At 57.4% G+C, this 13,078-nt stretch overlaps 2 protein-coding genes across 2 annotated transcripts in view; both read right to left on the bottom strand.

The window, feature by feature from the left end:
* TFEB (transcription factor EB) overlaps nt 1–3,406 on the bottom strand; it is a 56,446-nt gene extending 53,040 nt beyond the window's left edge. Inside the window, exon 1 of the mRNA XM_036927585.2 lies at nt 3,140–3,406. The gene's annotated coding sequence lies outside the window, so the exon portion shown is untranslated. The remainder of the gene's footprint in view (nt 1–3,139) is intronic.
* Nucleotides 3,407–4,827: 1,421 nt separating this feature from the next.
* On the bottom strand, nt 4,828–12,494 carry PGC (progastricsin). Its single transcript, XM_036927602.2, has 9 exons — nt 12,354–12,494; nt 10,763–10,913; nt 10,253–10,370; nt 9,263–9,381; nt 8,586–8,785; nt 7,062–7,184; nt 6,355–6,502; nt 5,843–5,941; nt 4,828–5,120 (listed from the first exon to the last, which is right to left on the bottom strand). The coding sequence occupies exons 1-9, from the start codon at nt 12,425–12,427 to the stop codon at nt 4,968–4,970; spliced, it is 1,185 nt and encodes a 394-aa protein (XP_036783497.1). The 5' UTR covers nt 12,428–12,494; the 3' UTR covers nt 4,828–4,967.
* Between the last annotated feature and the right edge of the window lie 584 nt (nt 12,495–13,078).

Here is a 13,078-nt window from a genome sequence, read left to right as displayed (position 1 = left end):
AGGCTATGTGACTTCAGGCAACTTGTTTAACTTCTCTGAATCCATATAATGAAAATAGTAGCTCCCGCCTCTTTCCAAAGAATAAATATACAATAAATGTTGGCAACGATTGTTTATAACTAAATTTCATTGTAATATTGTTCTATTATAGCATAAAGAGAATACCTGAATAATCTATTAACAATGTGTTGTTACACTCTCACAGACATGTGTATACACAGTTCATCTACACATACATGCCCAGTACCTATAATCTCATAACCACGTGCTCCCATCAATTACACAACCCCCACACACAGAGCAACGCCATGGACTCACTGTGTACTAGGCATGGTCCCCCCCAAATTCTCACTACAGCTTGTAAGGTGTGTGCTTTTTTATCTCTCTCTTTTCAGATGAGGATATACATATTACATGTGTATATCTTACTGCATCCTGAGATGTGGATACTTCTGGCAGCTCTGGAAATCCTGAACTCCCTCCCTCTGCATCAGAGGAGGCCAACCCAATTTCCATGGTCATCTCCAGGGCAGCCCCAAGCTGGGCCCCAAGCACTGACTGCGCTCCATCCACAGGACAAAGGACCAACCTGGCCTTCACACCAGCTGCAGCTGGGGAGACCCCAGCTATCACTGCTGGGAGAAACCAAGCTGACTTTGAAAAGGAAGAGACAGAAGCCAGGGGGTGGCTGAGCCACTCCCTATGGGGGCAGGTGCTAAGTAACTCTATAAACTCTGGCTAATGATGCAATTACAGCCATAAACAGAGCCCCAGGAGGACCAGGGCCTGATGCCAGACCCTCAGAGGGCCACCAGGCCCTAGGGGTGAGACCATTCCCACCTACTTTCCAGCTGAGGGGCTGAAAGGGGGGCCTGGCTGGCAATGGGGGTGGCCATTGGGTGTCTCCACCATTCCAGGACCCTGGATGGACTGCTGTCTGCCCTGGCCCACCCCCTGCCCGTCTCTGACCACGAGTTACCTGGCCATCAGCCCTCCGAAGCCCAGCTGCTTCACCCTGGATGTCTCCTGCCCTCACCCCTGCACCCTTTTCATGGGACTTAGAACCAGGGACTCCCATTTGGCTGCATCTCACAGAGCTGGTTGGAGGACAAAATAGCACTGCAGCTGTAACAGGCCTTGTAAACTGTAAGCAATATTGGCTCCCTTCCCAGAGAAGCACAGCACAGAGCCGCCACAAACAGTCCTTCATTTACACTGCATGGTTCCTAGTTCATCTATCCCAGCAGCCAGGAGGCAGGCAGAAAGAAGAGAGCCAAGTGAATTGCTATTTTTCCTACAGCTGGAGAAACTGAGGCATGGTACCAGCATACCCAAAGGCTACCAGGGAGGGCTCTCAGGGCAGCCAGCCCTTCCCTTTCCAGTGCCTCTCTGGCAGGCCTTTACCTATAGCTGGCAGTCTCTCCAGGAGACTGCCATCAACCTGGGGGCAGGGCCTGGGGGCCGTCTCGCAGGCTGGGCACAGAGAAGGTCTCAGGAGGTAAGGGCCATCGAGCCAGGATCTGCATTTTTATCTGAGCGTACTACTTTTGGCTGCCTGAGTGGAAGCTAGAGACCAGCCCCCTACCTCGTGCCCCCTCAGGTGCCCAAGAGGGCCAGGTTTTGGGGCCGGTGGAATCTCGGACAGGGCAGGGTGCACGGGCCCAAGCCCACATTCCAGAGATGTCGCTGGGGGCCTGCTCTGGCCGTGAACCTTTCCTTGCTCGACTCAGCACTCCTTTCGCTCAGAGCGGGGGGTGGAGGCTAGGCGGTAATTAACGTTTCCTCAGCGAACGCTAAGCCAAAGAACGCACTGCGCCCAAGTTTAGTACAGAAAACCGTCCGCGCAGAACCGTCCCCAGAACAGACAGGAGGGAGAACCAAGGCTGGAGGGGACTGGGGTTCGAGGAAGGACTCCGCGGAGAGGGGGCGGCAGGGAATGACGAGGAGAGCTCCCGGCTGTGCGGGCGCGCGAGCCCCGAGCCCCACCCCGAGCGCCCGCCCTCCCCTCGACTGGGCTCCGGGCTGGGGCGCGCCAGGCGGCTGCGGTGCGAACCTGCTCGCGCAACCCGGAGCAGCTCAGGGCAGCCATGCGTGAAGCCAGAACCCCGAGACGGGAGGGGGCTGCGGGGTGGGGACAGAGCTGGCATCAGCCCGCTCCTTTCGAGGAGGCAAGAGGACGCGCTGCGGCCCAATAGCTGGCCGGGGTACGGGGAGGTGGGGAGAATGGGCGCTGACTTGGGGAACGGGACAGCCTGGGGCTGGGCGGCGCAGACTCCGAGTATATAGGGGAAAGGGGGCGTGTTTTCCGGGATTTAGAACCGAGATGGTGGGGGGGGTCTTAGGGAGGAGGGGGGAAGCAGATGGCTGGGAGCTCCAGGGAAAGCAGAAAAAGGGGTGCCGGACAGAGGGTGAGCTCTGGGGTTGGTGTTCCCTAAGGTCGTGGAATAATGCAAGGGAGAGAAAAAGATATAGCAGGGGACTCAGACAGGGACGGCTTCTTCCAGAGACCGAGGGGGAGGAAGGGACGGGAAAGGAGTTGGGGGGGGATGGTACTTCCACCCGCCCCCCTCCAGCAGCCCAGCCCCAGGGGCGTGGCGCCGCTCCGGCCCTCCCACTCCCCAGGACCAGCCAGGCAAGGCCTGGCCGGGCCGGACTCGGCCCCCGCACACCTCCCTGAGCCTGGCGCCCTCCCCCGTACCTCCCGTCCCAACCGCGTCCGGTGGAGAGGGAGTGGGCTCAGGGCCCACACGTCCCTCAAACTTCTTGCAAGTTCACTCCCACGCCCCACGCCCCTTCGACGCCCAGCTCCCGGACCGGGAAGGCCCGTGCCCGCCCCTGCCCCTCCCGCCTGGTTACATAAGATCGCGGAGAAGCCGCCCCCAGCCCCCGGCCTGAAGGGAGGCACCGGAGGGGCTCCCGGACACGGTGGGGGGGCAGCGCCGCTCCGGCCAGGCGCCGGGCGTCCCGGGCTAGACAGACTGCGGCGCGGATGGCGGCGCGGTACACACCGTCCCGCTCCTCTCTCCAGCCGGCACCTCCACCCACCCACCTGTCTCCCGGACCGAAGGGATGGGAGCGGGGTGGCCTGGGTCGGGGGTTCCGAGCCTTCCATGCACCCTTTCCTCCTGGCCCCACTCACCTAGCTCTGAAGGTCAATCCGTCCGCCGCTCGCGCCCCGCAGCTCTGGCAACTTGTCCCAAGTTCAGGTGTCCGGCCCGCGAGCAGCGCCTGCCGCCCCCTCCCGGTCTCCTCCAGCTAGTGCCACCGGGGAGACCCTCCCCGTCCGCCCTTCCAGCTGCCGTCGGCGCTGCCGCCGCTCCAGCCCGCGGCCGCCGCCTCCGCTGTCACCGAGCCCCGCGCCGGGCACTCGGGCTCCCGCGGTCACTCCGCACCCACTTCCCGCCGCGCCCGACAGAGGGCAGCATCCGCCCCTGCGGCCCCGCCCCGTCCCGCCCCCCGTCGGTCTGCCGCGGCGCCCGCTGGGAATCGTAGTCCTCGCAGGGTCTCGGCAGGGCTCGCCGGGATTTGTAGTCTCACTTGGTGGGTCCCAGGACTGTGCAGGTACAGGGACTGGGGACTCGGCGTTTAAACTTGGAGTCTTTGTTCCACTTCGTTTCTTCCCCTTTTGCAAGTTTTCTTTTCAGTGATGACTGAGCTCACTACGAGCCTGTCTGACCCGAAGAAGAGGCCTACAGCCAGCTCCTTTTACCAGAGTCTAGGAAAGATGTCAGGTCCCGGGTGGTGGGCTATTGCATAGGAACTACAGCATGACAAACCTCAGTTTCCCTCCAGTTTTCAATCTTGCGCTTTTAGCCCCGCTCCTGAACATAAGGCACGAGGGTGGGGCCAGCCACTGTAGGACAGGGTGAAAGACAGTTGTAGAAGGGGTCTACCTCCCTTCCCCTTAGGAATTTTCCATTTACACCCCCTCCCCACCTAGGCCTCATCAATCCACATTGCTGGACCGAAACTTTCTGATCTCCTTTCATGACACCTTCCCCTGTTGGAAGTTACAGGACACTGAGCCATCATTTTCTGCATTCTCCTCTTACTCCTCCTCCCCATCCCATGTTGCCCCAGGTTTGGGGGTCTTTTTCTGGGTGGGTCCTAAGTAGGACAGGGATGAAGTCCACAGGGGCAAGATGTCTTGCTCAATTGGTTACAGCAAGTGGGCTTGATTTCCATGTAACTCAAGTAGTGATCCCTCTTGTCCGTGGTTAGGGCCAGCCCTTCTTCAAATGTAGGCCCTGGGACAGAGCAGTCTGGGGGAAACTATCATTTAACTCAGCCCTGACCTGGGAATAGGAGCTGGTGGCCTTACCATCCTCCCTCAAGGACCCATGACTGTTAGAAGTGCACAGAAAACTCCTAGTGCAAATCTGATCACAGATAAGGAGATGGAGGCCTAGGTTTGGGATTCACTGCACCACTAATCATACTGCTGGTGGACATGTGTAGGACATGCACAGGATAATTCTGGTGGTAGCTTGGTAAGCTAAGTCATCAGAGCAGTTTGGCTTGTTGGAGTAAGGCCCCTCTTCCCATCACAAAGAAATGCCCTGCCTTGATGCCCCCACCACTGTCTTCCCTTTGCTGAGAGAAGCTAGGGACAGGCTTTAAGCTCAGAGAGGTACAGAGCCCATCCCTAGGCCCTACCTTATGTTCCATTTCTCTTAGAATCTCAGTGACCCACCTGGAAACTTTCTAGCAACTCCAGGAGGACTTGGCTCAGCAGTTCTATCCCCCGACTCACTTTCCCCATTCTCCAAGACCAGGAGCTGCCTTACAGGCCACAACTCCCCTCTGAAAACAACAGTCTGGCCAACATGGAGAAGATCTATTTATTATTAGAGAAAGTCCAGAGTCCAGAAAAGAAAGGCTGAATCCAGAGGAAAAGCACAGAGAGAACCCTCTGCAGGGTAGGGGGCCGAGAGGAAGAAGGGGTCCCAGGCATCCAAGCACTGAGTCTAGGCGGCAGTGGCGAAGCCCACTCTGTTGTTGCCCATGTCGTAGATGGAGTAATAAGCCCTGAGGAAGACGTCCCCAAGGATCCACAGGGGCTGCCCATTCTGGGAGGGCAGGTAGGTGGGCTCGACTCCCACGATGCAGTAACCATTGTTCTGTGTAACACAGAAGGGCAGCACTCAGGCATTCCTCACAGCTGGACAAGGACTGCTCAGCCCTGAGCCCCAGGCCAGGGGCACAAATGCAGAAATGGGTGAGCCCGAGCTTCTGCCCTTGAGGGCCCCAGGCTGCCAGAGCAGGGGCTGGGGAGAGGGATTTCTGGAATGGGTGAATGCAGGCTGCAGTGGCTCTCTGCAGGGCCTCCTCTCCCTGGGTTCCTGCCCACCTCCCTCTTGCTCCCAGTTTGGAGCAGATCAGCCTGGTAGTAAAGCCTTTGGAGGCCAGCCCAACTCGGATTCTTACCTTAGCTTCACCCTGACTAGCTGTGTAGCCTTGAGTCACTTAACCTCTCTGAACCTCCAAGTTTTCCCTTGTGACATAGAATTTAGTGTCTCCCTTATTGAATGTTGTGACAATTAAGTGGGATGACATAGGCTAAGGACTTCATATGTTGGCCTATCCAGTTAAATACTCAACAAAGTGCCTCCCTGTTACTTAATAATAATAAATAATAATAGGGACACTCTTCTATCTCACAGCCTCGTTCCAGAGAAGGGGTTTAGGATGTTTAGGATCCATGAGCAGTGAAAACAAATCCGCGCTGAGAGGAGCTGGCAAGTGGCACAAGGGAAAGAGACCCGGAGTTTCTGGCTCCTCCCCCTCCTCCCCGGCCCCGCCCCCATCATATCCCTGCAGGCTAGCGGCCACCAGGACTTACGTTGAGGATGTAGAAGGAGGGTGGCAGAGGGAACTGCACACCATTGATGATGAAGGTGAGGGTGGGCAGGTTCTGGATGGAGCTACAGTCCACGTAAAACTGCAGAGTGGAACAGAGCCTAGGTTGCCTCATCTCCCACCCGAGAGTGCCTGCCAACCCCATCACCTCAGCCTCTGCTCCTGCTCACCCCACGTGCTTGGCCCCACATTCCAGTTATTTTGCTCTTACTCCAAAGCCCAGCAAGTGTTTAACTTGTTTTCTCTGGGAATCTGGAGCTCAGAGGAAATTCTGCCTAGTAGTAACCTCCCCACAGCCCCTCAGCACAAGCATCTGGCGGCCCTGAATCAGCCTCAAGGCTTCCCACCCTAGTCATCCCAGGGCCCCCCACCTCCAGTGCTCAGGGGCATCAGGAAGCACAGAGGCCAAGAATTAAGCTACTCCTGTGCTCTCGGGATATAAACACCTGCTGGCTGGCCTCACCGAGGGAAGGGGGACACCTCCCCCAGACCCACCTGTCCATACTGGTCCTCCTGGGCCCCCGTGGCCTGCAGAAGGGCACTCATGTATTGCTGGGGTACAGTGAGCAGAGATGTGCCTGTGTCCACGATGGCCTGGCAGCCCTGGGAGCACCAGCCTGAGGCCTGGCCGCCAATGAGGAACCTGAGTGGGAGCACATGAGTGGCCTCAGCACCCCCAGCTGGAGGCAGTTAGGGCAGCTGTCCCCACCACTGAGGGACAAACAGCTACAGCCACAGAGTCAAAGTACATCTCAGAAAGGTAAGGACTCTGCAGTGGTCAATCTAGCCATTCCCCCAGCCTCGCAACATATCAGAGCCTATCCTAAATGGCCATGGAACCTCTTTCTAAAAGTTCCAAGCAAAGTTCTAGAAACACTGAAAGCCAGGGCCACTGATTGTTGTAAGTGCTTTGACAAAATTAGTCCCCCCAACACACACTTGTTTTAATCTCTAAACCATAGGGCTGGACTACAGTTTGGGATTCTGTCCTGCCCCTTCCTATGTTGTCCACCACACAACCCCTCTTCTTCAGGTTGAGCTGGGTCTTGAAACTCCAGCAGGGGGCAGCTGTGGCTTTGTGGGGGCAGGCTCAGGGGCCCTCTGCCCCCTGCCCTTCAGCATTACGTGTGTGTGTGTGACATGAAGTGCCTCAGAAGCTCCAAAGAACTGCCCATCTCCCCATGGCCCCAATACAGACTCACTCCTCAATGCCAATCTGCCAGTAGAGCTCCTGGGTGACCGGGGCCCAGTAGATTTGCCCCATGTACAGGTTGCTGTCCACACCCCCGAAGATGACTTCTCCCCCATTCTGAGAGCTCTGCTGGCTGCAGGAGGCAAAGGGAAGGGTGAATCAGGGAATAGCTCTGGAAAAGACTTCCCTATTGAGCAGTCACCCTCAGAAGGAAACAGGCCCTGCCGCAGCTCCAAACTAGGGCTCCCTGAGGCAGAACTGTCACCCCCTCAGACAGGGGCTCCCCAAGGACAGGGCCATGTCTCCCCTCAGACGGGGGCTCCCCGAGGGCAGGGCTGTGTCCCCCCTCAGACTGGGGCTCCCCGAGGGCAGGGTTCTGTCCCCCTCAGACTGGGGCTCCCTGAGGCAGGGCCATGTCACTCCCTCAGACTGGGGCTCCCCAAGGGCAGAGCTCTGTCCCACCTCAGACTGGGGCTTCCCAAGGGCAGGGTTCTGTCCCCACTCAGACTGGGGGTGCCTGAGGGAAGGGGTTGTAGTCCCCTCTGTGACTGGGGCTCCCAAGATAGCCACCTCAGAACTCCCAGTGCCTCAGTCTCCCAGATGAGGTGCCCCCAGCGTCCTGCTGCTGGTTGTCAGCCCCTCCCCACACTCTCCTCTTCTCCCTTCCACTCGCCACTGCTGGTGGGGCCTGGGAGCCTGACCCTGAGCCCAGCCAGTTGTTTTTCTGCTCGGCGGGGAGGGAGGCCCTTGGTAGAGGGGACGGAAGGCTATTCCGCATTCGTTCCAACCTCTCCCGGTAGCCGATCTGAGTGTGGAACTAACTGGGTGGAGCTCCTAAAGGCCAAACTCCCCAGGAATTATAAACTGAGGAAGCGAGTAAATCAGCAACATTAGAAACAGGATAATATTGTTGAGTTAGAGTCAAGTGATTAAGCCCCAGATAGATGCCGACTATCTCCAGAAGGTGGTTGGCTAATTCCGGAGAGGAAGGGAAAGTCCATTGCAAGCACACACCCCTCCTGCTGCCCAGCTCCCAGCTCTCCACACTACAGAGCTGTGCTTGTAGGGAGGAGTACAATTAGGAGTTAGTGGTGGGCCTAGACTGGAAGACTCCAGGACCCGGTGAGAACAATAGATCAAAGGTGATGAAGGAACAGATTACTTACTATACAGAAGACGTATCTAGGTAGAAAACATTTGTGGGTCAGAAGAAAATGAGCTAACTGGAGCTCTGGGCAGGAGATAAATCTAAGAGGTATTGAGAATCAGCAACAACACTCAAAGCGGCGACATTCCATCCTGGCCAAGAATGCAAAGCAAAGTCCAAGCGGGCTGGGGACAGATGCAGGGACCTAGGAGAGAGGGTGGGCTGAGGAAGGGCTCAGAAGCCCAGGAGAGAAGGTCCTGCACAGGAGTGGCTGGAGCCCAGTGCCTGCTGGGAGGCCTCAGACGGAGCCCCGAAGCATCCGGCCTCTGCTGTCTGGGCCTCCAGGGTAGTGGGCTGGGAGCTGGGGCCCGCCGAGCAGCTGCTCACCTGCTGAGGTAGAAGCTGAAGACTGGGCTGTTGAGGGCGCCCTCCTGCAGCATGCCCTGCAAGGCTGTGGTGGCCCTCCCTGCGGCCAGAGATGGGTAGCCCATGCCCATGATACCATCAAACTTTGCGTAGATGAAATTGGTACCCGGTTCGTTCTCACTCAGGCCAAACTCCTGGTTCGGAACCTGGATGTTCTGGACCTGATGAGAGCGCAGAGGACAGGAGATGACAAGAGTACCTCCACCCACCTCCCCCAGAAGCCCTCAGACCCCTTAATGCTCTGTCCTTCATCCCTCCCACCTCTGCTGCTTCCCTTCCCAACAGGGCTGGCGGGAGCCGCAGACTCTCCTGAGTAGCCTGCCCCAACTGCGGCCCCCACCCCCACCCCATCTCTTTTCCCCAGGCTTTAGCTCCTCAAGGAAGAGGACCAGGGTGTCCCATTCATCCTGTGTCCCCTGATGGCCTTCATCGGGTTAGGAGACCTAGTCAACGAGCCCTCTGTTCTGATTTCCTGTCCTATACGGCAGAGCCCTAAGGTGTTCCTCTACATTTTTCAGTCTCCATCTCTTTCTCCCCTTCAGACTCTGAGGGTGTGAGGTTAGAATGCAGCTCACAGCCCCGCCTGCGGTCCCCGCACCCTGGGATGGGGAACCAGGAGTGGCAGGCGCATTACTAACCGTCAGAGTGTCATAGCCGAAGAAGCCCGTGAGGCTGCCGCTGCCGTACTGCAGGGAGAAGGACTGCGAGTTGGTGGAAAAAGTGGAGGACTGGCTGGGGTTGAAGCGGGAGTGAGTGGCTGCAGGCAGAGAGAGGATGCGGGGGTCAGGCTGGCCGCTGGAGGGCTGTGTCTCCCAGCCTCTGCTCACATCCTAGGGCCTCAGCAACCCTGGCTGCAGAGTCACGTTCCTGGCATTGGAAGGCCCATGGGGTCTGACCAGTCTTGGTCCCAAAGCCCCCTCTGCCATACAGACTCTTGGGGTGCCCTAGGACTGTGACCTCCCCATCCGGGCAGATCACTTGGCACACAGTGAGTGCTGAGAAATTACTCAACAGCTGAAGAAGTGTGTGAGCCCCCAGGGCACCCTGCATTGTCAGACCCTCCCTGGTCAGGAAGCCAGCCGCCCCATTTTCCTGAGACAGCGCAGGGTGGGGCCAGCAAGGACCCTTCAGACCAGAAGTATCAGGACCCACACCCCAAGGCTTTGACAGGGAGCAGGGCAGCTTTTAGGAGGGGAATATGGCCTGTCTCCAAATAGGACTACGGGTCAGAGACCGCATCCTATATTGTTCTTCCGGGCGCCTCAGAGACACTCTGGGAGAACTGAGTAAATAGTGGTGTGGAGAGGAATAGCAGGAACGCTGTAGACTTGAGTGGGAAGGAGTGGCATTGCCCGCAGGGAACAGAATGGAACAGTGTGGGGTAAAATGGACAGGGAGGGGCAAGACTGGGCAGTAGCCGGGAGCAGATGAAGGGATGCGTGCTGGTGAGCAGGGAAGGCAAAGGGGCAGCTTCTCTCTGGCCTGGGTGGGCTGTGCGATCCGGGACAAGCCCCTAGTCCTCTCCAGGCTGAAGGTCCGCACAGTGATCCCTGCGACACCTAACCTTCCCCAGAGGGTGTCAGTGCCCTCCCCCACCCACTGCCCTCCCCTGCCAGCCCAGCACTCACTGCAGGCCTGGCTCTGGCAGTAGACAGAGGGCACCCACAGGTTGGAGGAGCCAGTATCAAAAAGGACCAGGAAGTTCTGTGGTGGGGTTCCGATGCTGATCTCACCAAAGTAGGAAGCCTGGGGAGTCACGGGATAGGCTGTTAGCTCCGGAGGGGCCCAGGGATGGGCGGGCCCAGCCTCCCCCGTGAACAGATCCCTGGCCCACAGCCCGCATGAGGAGCAGGGATCTAAGCCCCCCTCCGCGCTTGCCCAGACCCCTCAGACCTCAGTCTGTGTCTGCCTTGGGCAGCCGCAGAAGTCTCTGCGGACCTAGCGGCCGGGTCAGCAGGCTCCCGCCCCCCCATGCCGGGCCTGGGCAAGGAGGTCGGCACTGGCAGGTCCAGGAGAAGAGGGCAGGCCCCAGGGGCCCCCGGGAGGGTGCAGAGGGGACAGCTGCTGCTCCCCACCTGGCTTGGCCGCCCACCTTTGCAGCAGGGAAAGGGGTACCTCTAGGGAAGGTCAAGACTCACATCCAGGTAGGCCATGGGCTCGTAGGCCTCAACGAAGCCACCAAACTGGTACTTAAGGGCGGGGTCGTACATGTTCTTCCTTAGGAAGTCCTTCAGTAAGCCCTTCTCCTTCATGGTGTCACGGATGGACTTCATTTTCCTCAGGGGAACTCTAGAAAGACTGGGCGTCAGTGCAGGGCCCTCCCTCCTTCCTGCAGCACCTCTAACAGCCCAGCCGAAATCCCTATCTCTCCATCTCTAACTCTGTGCCTCAGTCTGCTGTCTCTCTGCCCCCAGGCCGAACGCTTGTGTGTCTGTGTGTCTCTGTCTTCGTCTCCATCTCTGTCTGTTTCACTCTGTTTCTTTCCCTGTGTCTCTCTCTTTCCTCCTTTGCCTCTTTTTATTGCCCTCCTCTTTTTCAAAGCTCTTCTCAGGACTTGCTCAAAGATCCAGGGAACATTTGCCTTCACTCCTGCATGCCTCCACCCCATCTCAGTGGTTCTTCATCCTGTCCAGCCCTCTGCTCTCAAATACCCCATAAATCCCTTCGCAGGAAAGGAAGAGGCACTTCAGACATTACCCTTTGCAGGAGAACTGCGTTTTTAAAAAGGTTTCAGAGATGGCAAAGTTCCCCCACCCCAGTCCTCTGGTGGGGTGGCTCCAGGCCCCTGGCATGGGTACAGGGGAACAGCACTAGACTGGGACTCAGCAGACAGGGCCCAAGTTCTGCCCCTGATGCTAATTTTCTGACCTGGGGCCAATCACTGCCCTTCTCGGGACACAAGGGCAGTGGGGAAGAGGCCTGGGTGGTCTGGAGCTCAGATCAGCTCTGCAACTGGAACTTAGGAAATATGGGCTTCTGCCCATATCACCCTTGGCCCTCCTCCCAGACTTGCTTGCTGCCATCCTAATTCCTCTCCCCTCAGGACCCTGCATTCTCCAGAAATTCTCTGCTAAACCCATTCACATTGAGCTATGAAGACCTATAGTTGCTTCAGGCTAGCCACCTCTACAGAATTCATATTTTAGAAGAGGCTCCTGAGAGAAGCTGCCTCTTCCCCTGTGACCTCGCTCCTTAACGGTGGGCGGCAGGCGGCCTGGCAGCCTGGAAGCCGCATAGTGTCCTGTGAGCCATATGCCACCTTGCTCCCTATCTCCTGACTCCTCAGCATGTAGAGATTACGGTACTGGATGGCAGGACTGTGCCTAGATGACTGTGGCGTCTGCCAAATAAACAGGGCCTTATGGAAATGGTTAGCAGATCTAGCAGGTCTCCTGATCTGGAAATAATTGCTCCTTTCTGCAGGAGGAAACCACACCCGCCATTCAGGGTCTGCTTGAGCGGCAGTCACCTCTACTGTCTGCTTCAGGTCCATCTTTTCTCTTCAGATGGGAGAAGGGAGTGTGCTTCTCCCTTCTCCCTTTACCTGGAAGTGTCCTGAGGAAAGAGGCTGTATCTTCTCCCACCTCTGAGTCCAGTCCTACACTGGCCCAGGGAGCCTTCCCTGCCCCAGGCAGGAATTCCAGAGTAGAGGTAGGTGGGGCATCCCCTAGCCAGCCTAGCCCTTCCAGGGCTCCAGGCTCTACGCCAGCATCCAGGCCCCCAACTCACCTGACCACTGCTGCTTCCAAGAGCTGGAGGCAGACCAAAGCCACTGCCATCCACTTCATGATGCCGATATCCATGGGGCCGAAGAGGAAAAGCCACTGCCAGTCGTGTGGGCACAGTGGAGTGGAGGCCTGAGCCCTCCTCGCCCTTTATACCCCCTGGATCTCTCCCAGTCCTGCCCTCCTACCCTGGACAAGCATGACCTCAGTCTCGCATGTACCCTGTGCTCTGTGTATCAGTTGTTCCTGTGTGTTTTCCCTCTCGAGGGTGGCTGCTAAGGACTTCTCATATTATTGACTTTTTAATTAAAGCTGTGGGAGGCCAGGAGGTGAGAACGATAAGAAAGAACAAAGTGGCCCTAAGATGGGCTGGTGAAGATTGCGTCTCCTCCAGGAACCAGAGGCATGATGTGGGCATTTTGGGGTCAGGGCCGCAGAATGGTACAGTGAGGACGATAGGATCAATGGGCAAGTTTCTCATTCTCGGGACTTCTCACATTTTGGAACAAATAATCCTTTCTATGGATGCCGTCTTGTGTGTTACAGGGTGTTTAGCTTCAGCCTTGGCCTCCATGCACTAGATGCCAGCAGCATCCCCTTGTTCTGACAACCAAAAATGTCTCCAGGCATTGCCAGATGTCCTGTGAGGGGGCAAAATTGCTGAGGATCGCTGGTCTATAGGCGATGCACTGGGAGGTCTGACCCAGGTCCTGGTTCCCAGCAACCCCT

Source organism: Manis pentadactyla, chromosome 16 (genome assembly GCF_030020395.1).
Source record: "Manis pentadactyla isolate mManPen7 chromosome 16, mManPen7.hap1, whole genome shotgun sequence".
In the NCBI taxonomy this organism is placed as follows: Eukaryota; Metazoa; Chordata; class Mammalia; order Pholidota; family Manidae; genus Manis; species Manis pentadactyla.
Note: the sequence above shows the minus strand (reverse complement) of the source record. Positions and strands in the feature narration are given on the sequence as shown.

What these genes read in the sequence shown, in the direction of transcription:
- PGC (XM_036927602.2), bottom strand. Translation starts at nt 12,427, where the DNA reads ATGGATATCGGCATCATGAAGTGGATGGCAGTGGCTTTGGTCTGCCTC. An exon ending in TTGGAAGCAGCAGTGGTCAG is followed by an intron (nt 10,914 to 12,353) that starts GTGAGTTGGGGG and finishes CAGTCTTTCTAG; the next exon opens with AGTTCCCCTGAGGAAAATGA. An exon ending in CTGCCAGAGCCAGGCCTGCA is followed by an intron (nt 9,382 to 10,252) that starts GTGAGTGCTGGG and finishes CTCTGCCTGCAG; the next exon opens with CCACTCACTCCCGCTTCAAC.